Raw genomic sequence first — 14,271 nt, 5'->3', positions numbered from 1 at the left:
GCCACCACTTATGGCGAGCACACAGAAAGTGCACTTCCCCTGCTAAATTTACTAGATGTTCTGACGGTACATGTTTATCGATTTCACATTTAAAAATTCACGTACTTTTGGCATAAAGGCCTCCTCCCAAGGCTGTTTTCAATTTATTTTCAATATGCTAGTAAAGTTCACAACTACAATACCAGGTATGCATCGAAACAAAATCTTTACGTAAAAAGAGTGCGAACTAACACGGGAAAACAAACAATCGGATATGCCGCATGTATTGTCTGGGACACAATTCCCTTAAACCTTAAAGAACTAAATGTATACCAATTCTCTAAACAACTGAAACCTCATTTACTGTCAGAACAACATAGTTAAACATAACTTAAGCATATACTCTTTCTCTCTTATTACATTATACTTTTAAAATTGCTTCTTGGAAGACTCCATCTCAATTCTTCACAACTTTAAAAATCTGGAGAACTGGCTCGAAAATCTTAGGATTCTTTCAGCTCCAGGCTTTTAAGTACAAAAATATTATCTTTTTTCTAATTATGCATATGTATGTAATTAAGTACAAAGAGAATAAAGGTGTTGTTGTACTACTTGGGATGCATAGGGGCTCTTGGATTTGGAGATCACACCGGTATCCAAGTGATCACTGATAGCATCTAGAAACTCCTCCAGCTGTCCAGGAGGGACCCTGCGGTTCGGCTCTTTAAATGGCAACTCTTCTCTTAAATGGATCTCTAGCCTGCGAATGCAGACGTATTTCCGGCGGTCGTTTCTCTCCCCCGAAAAGTAACGTCTGCGAGTTCGAGCTGCAAAACGATTTCCGTGACGTAAGAATTATTCACCAATCACCGTTTAGCTCTAAAAAATCCAGACCTAACTCGCAGGATTCGTGCGCGGTATAACCACGTATTCTCGTGGAGAAAAAATGGCGGACACACTGGAAGAAGCGTTCAACGACGCGTTCAACCAGGTTTGCAATGTGTTTGGATTTGACAGCTTGAATACGCACCAGGAGGAGTCCATCAAATACATTGTTCAAGAGAAGAAGGATATTTTTGTAAATCTTCCAACGGGTTTTGGAAAGTCGTTGATTTACCATGCTTTGCCGTTGGTTTACTCGTGCTTGCAGTCAACTGACGAGAATATTAAATATCATCGTCGTGATTTCTCCGCTTAACAGCCTGATAAAAGATCAAGTGTTGCGGCTAAATTCCCTGGGAATCTCTGCCGTATCTTTGGCTGAAATAGCCACCATAAAACAAACGAAAGAAGTAAAGAATGGGGAATATTCAATTGTCTTCGGATCACCTGAACTATGGCTTGGATACGAAACATGGAGGAAAATGGCAATGAGCGAGTTGTACCGGAAATCTGTCAGAGCAGTTACTGTCGACGAGGCTCATGTTATTTGTCACTGATAAGTGTTAAAGTCTCTAGTACGTCTCCGTGCAGTTCCCCATTCTCGTAAATCAGTTGCAGCTGTTCTGATGCATGACATATCTAACAATTTATCGACTCCAAATAATGCTGATTTATTGATTTCTTAAGCAAGCATTCATTCATATAAAACAAGATCATCTTCAAGAGGTGACTATTTTGTTAAACCCTCAAGAATTGACAAACAAATTAAATCATTTTCAATATATGGTGTAAAAATTTGGAATAGTGTACCTCGTGAAATTCGCCATCTATCCAAAAACAATTTTAAAATTAAAAACCACAGTATCCTACTCCAAAGACTTTCAGAAGAAAATGACTGCATTGATTTATCTGTCTTAATAACAAAAATACTTAATAATCTGGCTTCTGATATTTGCACTTTCTATTGATTTTAGATATTTACTTGTTTTAGTTGACTGCATGCTTTGAACACTAGTTATTTGTATACCTGTTCGTTCTACAATGTCTTGTCGGTGAAACACAACTGAATACCGTAGCTTTCTCTACTTGTTCTCTCTTTTATACACGCGTAACCACTGCTCGCCTCGACTAGCTTTTGCTAACTACGATCAGTGCAGATTGAACATGTATCATATAATAATGAAATTCTACAATAACCAATTGATATAAGCTACATGTAACTTGATCAATCATGCCTAGTGTCTTGCAATTGTCTTTCGCCATCCTTTTTACACGAAGGGAAACACTACCGCCAAAATATCCCCTAATTTCTTCGCTAATTTCGTCCACCTTTTGCAGGGCATTATTGAATCGCACAATACCATTGTGGCACTGCATGCGACAAATGGCCAGCTTTTCACAGTCGACGAAAACAGAAAGATCAACGTTTGTGGCACGATATACCAAAGAACATATGTCAACATTGCTTTTACCAAACACACGCATCTTCTCCTTAGCCGCCGAGAACTTCCCTCGACAAAGAATGCAGCATTCACAATCGTGAGAAATCTTCTTGGTAGTTTCGTTCATGGTTGTTTATATCACTCATAATCACGCTCCACAACTGAGAATCTTACCTGTATGGCTTGTATTTCAGACACGCAATTGCGCGAAGTCGCGCAAGAGTAACTCGAGCTTGCCTCTATCATACAATTTGATTGGTCAAAAACCTAACAAAAGATCTTACGTCACAGAAATCGTTTTGCAGCTCGAACTCGCAGACGTTACTTTTCGGGGGAGAGAAACGACCGCCGGAAATACGTCTGCGTTCGCAGGCTAATGGATCTCATGCTCTACACCGTTTGCACAATCAAGCTCCCTATCGCCACTAGCGGAGACATGAGACATACGCTCTAATAACCCCCTCACTTCGGTCCTTTGGGCTTCAGTAAGTTTCTCTTCATTGCATTCAATCTCGCTGATGTCCGCCTTCGGCTCGGCGTAGACTATATAGCTCTTTGTCAACAGGGGTCTTGCCCCGGTCAAACCTGTCAAGGACGGTGGACGCCAAATGTACACTAGCTAGCGCAGTGTCACCTATTTGTCTGACATGTTGGTGACTTCTACTGGGACAAGACATCTTTTACAGCCACAACTCAAAGTAACCAGCCCAGGTGTAACTGATTTTTGAGATTGTATGTCTTCACGAGGTTCAATAACAGCTTTAGATGGACTTTCTGGGGATGCCAGCGTCGAACACCACACAACTACCCGCTTATGGGCTCCCACTGTTAGTGCTTGACCCTTCGTTAAAACCTTCTAGTGGCCACTCACAAGACGCTCTCGAACCCGCATGGATTGATATGCAGATGAGGTGTGTGTCCTTTGCAGGAAACCAGCCCCTCCCTGCTCTTCGAAGCGGTCTTTGCATTCCCTCACAATGTTTGTTCCTATAACAAGTGGTACTCGTTGGTTGTACGCATTGTCTGGGACTACCAGCACAAGAGCCTGCAAACAACTACACAAATCAACTTCTTCCACAGGGAATTCAACTTCAACATCGACATCGACGTTTAGAGGCAAGGGCAGACTGAACCTCCCTGGCCATGACAGCACAAAATTCGCTCGTTCACGTGGTTGTTTTCTCCTCCTCTTGTGTCACCTGCCGAGACTTGATGATTCGTGTAGGAATAGGCGACAAATCGACCTCTCGCTATCCATATCGAGCGGCGGAAATAAGTTCGCCAAAGGTCTTGCATTCGTCCTTTTTGTGCCTCGTCTTATCTTTGATTGAAGGCTTCAGACTCTCCCAAAACCTGAGTTTGTTGTCACGTAGCGACGCGAAGGCTGATACTTTCTCACGTTCGCCCTGTTTCATCGCGTAGGTGCGGGTCAGGATTTCTCCTCCGTAGCCGTTCCTTCTTCGCTGTAAAACTGGTCTAATGACTGTAAAATCGAAGAAACGGACGCCTCTGAGCCAAAGACACAGACAGACATGTTTATTTGGAGTCTTATACAATAAATAGTATATCGACCACAATTTCCAAATAACTAAGAATTACAAACAGCAAAAGTATACATGGCTAAAAAGTTATTAATTAATTAAGTCCTGGAGTATTACTTTTATCCGTCTTCCCCTTTTTTCAAAGCATTCGAATATATGTTTTGCTATTAGTTTTTGTATTTTAACATTTCCGCTAGGGGGGTTTATCAGAAACATGAATATTTTATTAGGTTGCATTCTGCTTATTTTTATTCTATGTTCTTTTTCCAAATAGTCTAGTAACGTACATCGTTTTTCCTGGTAAGCAGGGCATATATTTAGAAAATGGTATTCGTCCTCCATTTCTATTTTACAAATTGGGCAAATTCTTTCTGCCGGTTTGTTGAGCGGTCTCGAATAACGTCCTGTCTTCATGGCTAATTTGTGGTTGCTAAGTCGCAGTTTTGTTAGGGCTATTCTGTGTCGTGTATTGGTGACCTGATGTAGGTAGTCTTCACATTTGTAATTGTCTATCGTGTTGAATAACCGGTAGGTTCTCATTTTGTTGCTTTGGTTAGCATCTTTTCTGGTGTCGTTATTTATTTCACTTAGCCATCTTTGTAGTTCGATATCCTTGAGTTGTTGCCTGATAGTGGTTAAAATTCCTATGTCTACATAGTGTGCTTTCATCCGGAGGTCTCCTAATCCTATCTGTTCCAATGAGCCTTTGATTTTTTTGCTCCAGAAAGCCTTATTTTCCTTCCATTTAATGTCATTGTATGCTATTTGGGATAATTTGTATTCATTTTTGGTTAAGGTTAACCAGAACTTAAAGCTCCTACATTGAGCATCAATTGTCATTGGGAACCGTCCTGTTTCAGCCCTGCACGCATTGTTGTTGCAGTATTTGTTAACTCCCAGCAACCACTTTAGGAATTTATTTTGAACTAATTCTGCTTGGTCCTTTTCTAATTTCCCATTGCAATCAATCCCCCACACGTCACTTGCATAAAAGAGTATGGGAGGTATCAGTGCATCAAAGAACTTCATCGTTAATTTTATATTTTCTCTGAAGTGGTTTCCCATTTCGTTTCGTAATTTATAGAGTGCTTTAAGTGCAACTTTCTTCAACTCTTGTCTAGCGAGATTAAAGTTTCCAAAAGGACTCATTATGAGTCCAAGATATTTATACAATTTGACATTTTCCAGTTCATCAGCGCCGTATCTGAACAAGTAGTTGTTTAAAGACTTACCACAATTGTTAAAAATCATAATTTTTGTCTTGTCTAAATTTACTCTTAAATCGGATTTTTCACAGAAAGACTCCAGCTTATTAAGGATTATTTGGAGGTTTTTGCTGATCTAGAGAAGATCACTAGATCGTCCGCAAATAAGAGACAATTTATAGATCTAACACCTAGCGTAATGTCGGTTGGACTCGCCGTATTTAGGAATTTTGGTAAATCACTTAGATAGAAATTAAAAAGAGTAGGTGACATCATGCAGCCCTGCTTTACCCCGGCAAAACAAGTAAGGGCTTCGGTTAATTTGTTATCAATTTTAACTACCGACTTATCATTTGAGCACATGGATATTAAAACGTCAAGGAAACGCCCGTGCACACCTTTTTTTCTCAGCTTGTCGAATAGTTTTTGTCAAGGTATACAGTCGAAGGCTTTTCTAAAGTCGACGAAGCATGAAAAGAGTACATTTCGGTGTTTCTGTGGCTTAGATTTCGCGTATTTGTCAATAAGCATTTTTAATGTGAAGATGCTATCAACTGTGCCGTGCAAGTTACCTTCTACCCTTATAGGGGTTCAATTGCAATGTAATGCACTAACACCCTAATTGCCTGACCTACGTTCATGCATGAGTAACCCACGACACAACTCTTCCACAAAAACATGCATTTTAGAATATATGTTAGACTTCATGATTATGAGGATAAATGATTAACAAACTTTTTCCTTATCATAGTTTTACATCAGTACATTTACATTTACTTCTAAAAGAGGAAATGGTATAAATCAGTAGATGTAAGTTAACAGTCCTACTTTTAGATCTCAAGAGCTGAACGGGTCATGTGCTTTGGTTGAGTCACAAATTCAGTTTTCTTTTATGTATCGGTGACATTTTAAACCAAACTCGATATTTTAAGATAAGCCAGAACAAAACAAAACGAGAACCCCCAAAGGGATGAGTACTGTTTATTGAACGCGGCCCATAAAAGGAGAACTTACTTTGCTCAACTAATTTTGAACATTTTATGGTCTCATTTTTGTTACTTATAGATTTAGCCAAGCCTAAAAGCGGAGCTCCCGGGTTATTAATTATTACTGGCTCTATGGTTATTCAAAATAAAGGGTTTTGGAATTGTTCTCATGATTTTGGTGTTTCTGGGTACTGCTTAATTAAATTATTTTCTTCGCTTTCTTTCGCACCATCATGGCCGCCATTTTTTTGTTTTGGGACACCAACATGGCCCCCATGACGTCATGTGAAAGCGCTCTATAGAAAAATTGAAGGTAGGAAAAATCTCCCAAAATGCTTTTCGCTGATAGCAACTTTTTATATTTGCAGTTCAAAATGTCTGTTGTTTTCATGTCGCAAATTTTCTTGCCGATGGTAATTTTTTTTTTATTCTCCATCCACACTCCTAAAACCTTCCTTGTACTCTTCCTTAAAACTATGTATCATATTTATTTTCAATAGTTGTTTTGCATAAACAGCCTAACAAAATCTGCACCTTGCTTAGTTGCATTTTTGAGCGTTAAAGTAGAATTTTCGGTACTATGCTTCTGGCAGCAAGTCTTAAATTTTGAGGTCTCTCATCCAGATGCTAACTCCGGCGGACAGGAAACTTCAGTGAGCTTTGCTCGTGGAAACTGTCAGGCACACAGAGTACACACTTAATGAAAAAGAAGTTGAACTTCATGTCAGCCTGGAGCCAATGTTTGTCGTTTCCCGTTTATTTCCTTCAATCTTTCTAGGTTTAGCATTTTACTAGGAACTACATGTCTTCTAAGGGGACCACCAAGGCACTATGATGATTTACGATACCAAAACAATATCGTTTTCTATTAGAGCTACACGATACTTTCTGGAAAACAAAACGCTGCTCAGTTGGCAGTTAGGGAATATAGCACTGTGTCAAGTTACTGCACTACCACACGTACCCAATGCGTACCTATTTTCATATATAACTCTAAATCGAATTCTCATCGAAAGATTAATGACTTCTGTGAATCGAAAGGAAGGTCATGATGTTCTGTCAAAAGGAAGACATTTATCACGTGCTAGGCAGCCATAAAGGTGCACGTCAATGAACTACTGGAAAGTGTTAATCGTCCGTCGCTTTCAAACAAAAACAACGTAATTTTTAGCCAAAAAACTTCCGTCATTTGTGCTTTAATTTTGTTTTCATATTTAACAAAATATTTACATTTTGTCTGTCGTGTCAGGAAGCCTTCTTTGTCGGATTCCTGAAAAACGTATCTCTTTTGACTCCAAGGTGAACTATTTACACAATCATGAGGTTGAGCGGCCAATCAAAACAGAGTTTGTAATTGAAATTCTAAACATCTGTGAGATACAGACTAATTATTATCACAAATCACAATGCTGAAAAGCACAAAAGCACAAGGAATGGTATAAAGAATGTTTTTTTGGTTAGATTAAAGCGATATATTGTTGAAAACTCTTCGTGTTAAAGGTGCTATGTCACGCAAATGATGTAATTTCATGACACTCCAACTTCGCAAAAAGCACAAGTGAAGCAATCAGGAATTCAACGGGGTCACGGGTTCAGACCCCGTTGAAGTCCTGAAATCTTCAGGCTTCTCTACGCAATTGCAAAAATTGCGTTCATAACTGCGAAGATCATAGCTTCACTCTATTTCATATCCGCAGTTCATATATGATTCATTTCATATACCATTCATCCTTGAAGCATGAGTAATGTAAACAAACTTCGCACTAGTAAGTCGTAGCATAACTTGGATTAACCAAGACGTTAAAAAAATATATTGTTTGCTTCCCAAATAAACTTCAGTTGACACTATAATGACATGACAGATCTTTTTCTAACGTGAAAAGCTTGGCTACCTATTAAATCATTTGTCAGAAAGATAAAATTCTTGTCTCCTCGCGTATCACATTTCAACCCACGTATGCAAATTTGTTAAGCTTGGATATCACACAACATGATGAATTCATAAAGGCAACCTTTTCCAGCGAAAAATGTATGAAAAAAACAACATATTTGCTATTAGATGAAAAACACCCTTCCTATTTCATTGCGTGCGTGAAGAGAAGAACGTGTCAAATTATCTTACGCAACAAAACAAATCTCAGGCTAAAAACCTTTCCTGGAGAACCTTTTTCTTGAATAAGCTTTCTTTCAAATAATTCTTGGCTGTCACATTTCCAATAATTTTTTAAGACTGTGAAGAGTTGAGCACAACATAAACATAACAAGAATTAGTGAAATTCCAATTGTTAGCGGAAGACTGTATAGAGTTGAGTACAAATAAGTACAAATAGTCAGACAACAGAGATCACAGATCCACTAAAGGTGCTCGATTTCTTCTCTGTCTTTGTTAAACCCATAGGTTACCAGGGAATTTTTCATTTGCTTTCAATGTTGAACAATACCCCGCCTTAGTAAAATATTAGAAACACAGTTCATTTTGATTACGGTTCGACGGGCGAACAATTGCTGTCGAAGTCCATTACTCGTCGCAATAAGATTCCAGATATTTATTTTTCACCGCCTGTCTTGCTTATCCAATTGACGTTCTATTTTTGAGCTCCATAAAGGTATATTTTGTTTAAAGATCCACCAAAACGCCATTTGTGTTTCAATGACTTTGACGCCATTGCAAGTTAATTAAATATTCTACTGTGTCCACCAGAGAAATCTACGCATTTCTACTACCCCTTGAAACTTACCAAAATACGCGCAGAAGACTCTACTCACAAATGCAGCACTTAGCAGGGGGGTGACAGGAATAAAAAAAGAAGAAGAAGAAAAAGAAAATCACTAAATTTTCTCGTTTTCCGACTGGATTGCCATATGTCAACCCAGTAAAACTCCCTTAAAAGCTAATAATAACAAGAATATGTTGTGCTACGGTAAAGTATAAAAAATGAGATTCCAAAGTTCCGAACTAATTTAACATAAGCATCAGAACCGTTCCAACAAATTAAAAGCTCTTCTAGAAAAGAAACGTTTTTAAGTTGCTTTTTGAAACTGGGGAGAAGACATAAGAATTAATGGTTTCACTCGTTTTCATTCTTGACTTCGATCAACTATAATTATTGCAAACTACAAACTTTGACTACGAGTTGTCCAAGGTATTACTTTTGAGACCACTGATCTCATTGGCAATAATTAACAATTACATTCGACGAAGTCGAAGTGATTATTGGTGAATATTCATCGAGACGAAGTCGAGGTAAATATTTACCGATAGTCACTTAGCCTGAGGCGAATAATTGTTTTAGTATACATACACAGGTGATTATTTCAAAACAGAGAAAAACAGAACATTTCAACGCCAAATCATCTTCACTTATAGTGGCAAAACGACTACTGGCAACCATTATGTCCGACGAGGATTGATAATCCGAGATAGCGAGCCAATGAGAGCACGGGATTTTGTATAATCACCTGTGTATTTATACTAACAACAGATAAACAACATAAAAATGGCTCTCTGAAATACTCATCAGCCGTAAACATTGAAGAAAAGATGAACAGTTTTTACTACAATTGTCTTAAAAGTTTGCGATTTTTTAGTAAGGACGAGTATTGTCGTGACGGAAAGTAGTTTCAATGCTTATCTTAAAATAGCCTCGCATCATGACTATGGACTAAATTTAGATTAAAAAAATTATCTTTGGAAGAGGCAAATGTATGGTGGATGTGTTCTCTCCCGTCATCCTCGCTTGGTCTACACAGCATGAACACTCCCTCGCTCAGCGTTTCTCTACAGAAGTTTTCACATGCCCAAAAGACATCCGCTACGTTCTTCACTCGCAGTTTTCTGACTCATGCCTTTCTCTTTAAAGGGGCACTATCATGTTAAAGTTAATGTCTTTAGGTCAAAACTGGGTAAAAATCTAAATTAGTACTTTAGCTCACATTTGCAACATTCCTGACAACCCACCGAGAAGATATAAAATGTATTTATGGCAAAAAGAGCTATTCACTTTCTGAAGACATTGTCTCCAAACTTGAAAAAAAATGGGCAGCTTTTTTCAAGTCTCAATCCATTTCCATCCTCTCGATCCTTGGCCTCAAACAACAAAGAATAGCTTCAGTACACTCCCATGGTTATTGGTAACAAAACTACAGCATTATTAATTGGTCTTCATTGATGCAAAGACGTCTTTTCCTAGAATAGCGTGACACCGCCCCTTTAAGTCAAATCAGGACTTTTTTCTTTAGACTCGTTCTCCGGCTCTAAACTTACAAAGAAAATACAGGACTTACAGAAAAATTCTCTGTGGACGCCACGTTAATGAATAGTTTTACCACGCTAAAAAGTGGGAAATTTTCCAAGTAAACATTGGACAAATAAACATGACGGTAAGGGGCATTTTGAAAATTACTTTACAACTTTAAGCGAGGGAACAACGTGGAGAAGTTAACAAGTTAACTTTGAAGCATGACGAGCAGGTCATTAAGTATAGTTTAGGACCAAAATATTGTTTCAGCCAAGATTCCTTTTAAACACTTCCGAGTTATATTAGTTATATTTTAATCCAGAGCACTCCCTTTCGAAATTATTGGCTCTTCAGGTGTTCTCCGACACCAAACCATAATTATTCAGCGATGTCTTTAGCACGGTTGTCTCTATAGAACCATTTAATTAATAAGGTTAGTATATTTGAGTTGTCCCCTCTTCACAAAATAAGATAGAAGCTTTGGAATTTTTCCTGATTTCTCTTCTTGTTTAAGGGGTTTCTACAAGTCCGAAAAAGGTTTAACTCTTTTTCTCCAGAGTACTTTCCAACTTTGGCCGCTTAAAAGCCAGATTTTGGTTCATTAGCATGATATAGCATAAATAAGTGATCTCAGGAACGTAGGCCACAATCCGTTCAGGACGGACATTTTTTGTGGAACAATTTATTCCAGGGGTATTAAATGTTATGTCTTGAGGCTAGGACATTTCTCTCCATAACTCGCAGTTTGAGACTCGAAGTTCTTAATTCGATGTTTCCGTTGAACATAGAACTTCAATTTAATTTTCTTTCCATAATCGAAATGTTTGCAAAATAAGATAACTATCTTATTCGATTAGTTTTATTAAAAAGGGGATGAATTCCATTTCATGAAAATAGTGTTCCATTTCCATTATCGTGCGCACATTGTTGCGTACGTCAAACTAAGGGCATCAGTACTACGTTGGTAACGAATTGGCTCTTTTACTCTAACGGATGTGGGCATGCAAAGACAGCTTCTGACAACAACACCTTCTTTTAATTGAAACCAGAATGTCAACAACCTCTTGGCATGGAATTTGGTGCAATCAAAGATACGCAAATAAGAGCGTCTTCCGAGTGGGATCTAAATCACGCCGCCATCCAGGGAAGACTTAATTTCCAAAAGTCAGGAACAAAGAGAGGTGCCTGGTCCGCAAGGAATAACGATAAGAATCAATGGTTGCAGATTGATCTGCGACAATCGTACACTAAAGTGACGGCTGTAGCTTCACAAGGAAGGAATCAGGCCAGCCAATGGGTTACAAAATACAAACTGCAATACAGTAACGATGGAGTTACCTTTCGATACTACAAAGAACAAGGACGAAACGTTGACAAGGTAAGATGTGATGGTAAGCAATCATGGTTATAACCTCCATTGAAAGAATTAGCATTAGCGGTTTTTTTTTTTATGAATTCCTTGTTCGTCGACAAGACAGGCGGACAAACCTTACAAAGAAAAAAACCTGTCTCTGTTCTTTAATGAGTTTAAGTCTTTAATGAGTTTACTCATTAATGAGTTTACTCATCAATTTCAGAACTAGTTTTGTTGAAGTAAGCTCCACAAGCGCTTTCACGGTGCTGGATGGGTGTTTTTGCTGTTCACACAAACTTTGCTACCCGGCAAGGATTTATTCCTTTATTTTTGAAACCTCCTACACAAATTTTCAATTAGTATTGATTGGACATCACGTGTACATTATCGTCACGCGGTGGACTTTCTTCCTTGTATGTCTCATTGGTTATGCTAGTGAATATAAACTCTTAAGCCAGTCAACAAAAATTGTTGGCCTTCGCCTCACCATTTGTAGTCTTTTTTCCATACTTTAGGAATTTACTGGAAATAGTGATCGAGATACAATCGTCTCTCACATATTAAACCCACCAATCATGGCGCGTTACATCCGATTCCGACCAGTCACTTGGCACAACCACATATCAATGAGGGTAGAAGTCTATGGCTGCAAACAAGGTAATCGTGATGTTATGCTCTTTACCGATAGCAAAACAACAGAACTAGCGATTTGCTCACTAGCACAATTTATTTAACCACTGGGAGCCCACACTTCACTACTTATAGTTATTGACTTACAGGAGAAACTACTGAATGAAATAAATGTATGCATTTAAAGTGCGGGCTATAGACAAAAGCGTGAGGTGTTCGCCGCACTTATATCGAAAATTTTATAAATCGTCCTGTGGCTTCAACGTGATTTTCTTTGTCTTCTTTTCTCACTTCTTACTTAAAGGACAGAAATTTAACACTAAAACAGCCACAAAAACCGTCCGAACGGAAGCCGTTTATATAGTTTTTCGTGTCTTCAGCTTCCTTTTTGCACATGACAACATATCCATTTTAGGATTGCTGACTAATGCTGACGGAATAAAACTAACCTATTCTGGAACGTTCTTGCATGCAGAAATGATGCAATAGTATACTCTGGAAAATTCTCCGATGTTTTTAACCCCGTGACAACGATATATTTTTTCCATGGACTCCACAACAAACTAAACTAGTAATAGGTTTCACTATATCTGCCCCCTCCTAAGATAATACAGTTGGCCCGTTGAGGTGTTTTCCAATGAATATGTGCTGCACGTAGTGATGTCTTCATATTATTTGACATGTAATTAGACAGGTAAATGAAACTGAAAGATGCAAGGAAAGGATGGGCAACAACAAAGAGCATTTGTTTTTAATTTCCATCAACGTTTATTTGATACCCTATCAACTAAAAAGCAAATTACATAATTTTGGAAAATGCCTTGAAAATATGATAGTAAAATAGGAACAGGAAAATTCAATGACTAGAACGCGACATTTCGTCGTCATCTTTTTGAACCATGTGGTCTTTTTCACGTTACCTTGAAATACCATAAAATAGGGAAAAAACTCGCTTATTTGTGCCTAAAAAATCGATTTCTGACCAAGGCAATATGATTTTCTATCAGATACTGTAATGTTTGATTTTCGAAGTGAAAGGAATTACTCCCCGGCCTTCAATCGCTATGCTGAACCTTCGATATCGATGCTTTTTGTGACTTTCTACCTCGTGAATCAAGTTACCCAGATTACCTCGCGAACCCCGTCAACAATACTGATACCGCCTTGCACGCCCTGATAAGCAGTACCGATACCACCTTGCACGCTCGGTTGAGCAAATCGTGATTGATTTCCCCCATACAATATCTATACCCGTTTTATGCGGTGGCTTCTAGGTTGCCTCCTCGGGTTTTGGCCTCTGTGCCAAAACCCTGCGAGGGCAATTATTAAATGAATTAGCCTGCCGTAAAGTGAAATCAGCCCGAGAAACGTTTAGGGTCACTTTTTTTTTTACTCTTGATACGCCGTCATATGTTAAAATATAGTTGGGTCCGTTGTAATTTCCCTGGATACTCTCCCCTATACTCTGAAACTGATTTGATTTTATCTCTTTTAAAGTTAACGGAAAAAGTTCTTATGTGAAAAGTTGAATAATATAGATAATGGACAAGGTTTAAAGTGGCATATCGTTATTACTATAACGTTTGTCTCGTTTTTAAGAAAGGCTTAACTATGAAGATTAGGACAAGCACGTAGGAAATCTGCATGTTTTGCAACCTCGGTTAAAAACTTCGGTTAAAGCTAAAACCGCAGGACCTTTCAGGCGTGGTCTGCCTAAAGATCCCTCCTTAAGGCAAATGAGTTACACTGACAGTCAGGTACAATTGCCAGAGTGCCCTAATTGTGCAAAGCGGCGCGATCACAGATAATCAAATGAGTGCCTCTTCACAGTGGGATCCAACTCACACAGCCTCAAAGGGTAGACTAATTTTCAAATTGACTATTAAAGCAGATACCTGGTAGGAAGGATAAACGATGCTAATCAGCGGCTCCAGATCGATCTGGAAATAGAAGGAAGAAGTGATTACTCGCCTTGAGTAACAACATACAATTGCAAGTTCGAGTACAGTCACGG

General features: G+C 38.5%; 1 protein-coding gene across 2 annotated transcripts in view; it reads left to right on the top strand.

Moving 5' to 3' along the window:
• The window catches only part of LOC138018469 (uncharacterized), an 81,993-nt gene that overhangs the window by 8,004 nt on the left and 59,718 nt on the right, over nucleotides 1–14,271 (top strand). For both annotated transcript variants that reach the window (XM_068865104.1, XM_068865108.1), the window contains exons 3-4: nucleotides 11,323–11,651; nucleotides 12,143–12,284. In XM_068865104.1, the coding sequence (XP_068721205.1) occupies nucleotides 11,323–11,651; nucleotides 12,143–12,284 (471 nt within the window). The remainder of the gene's footprint in view (nucleotides 1–11,322; nucleotides 11,652–12,142; nucleotides 12,285–14,271) is intronic.

This window comes from Montipora capricornis, chromosome 2 (genome assembly GCF_036669925.1).
Source record: "Montipora capricornis isolate CH-2021 chromosome 2, ASM3666992v2, whole genome shotgun sequence".
In the NCBI taxonomy this organism is placed as follows: domain Eukaryota; kingdom Metazoa; phylum Cnidaria; class Anthozoa; order Scleractinia; family Acroporidae; genus Montipora; species Montipora capricornis.
Note: the sequence above shows the minus strand (reverse complement) of the source record. Positions and strands in the feature narration are given on the sequence as shown.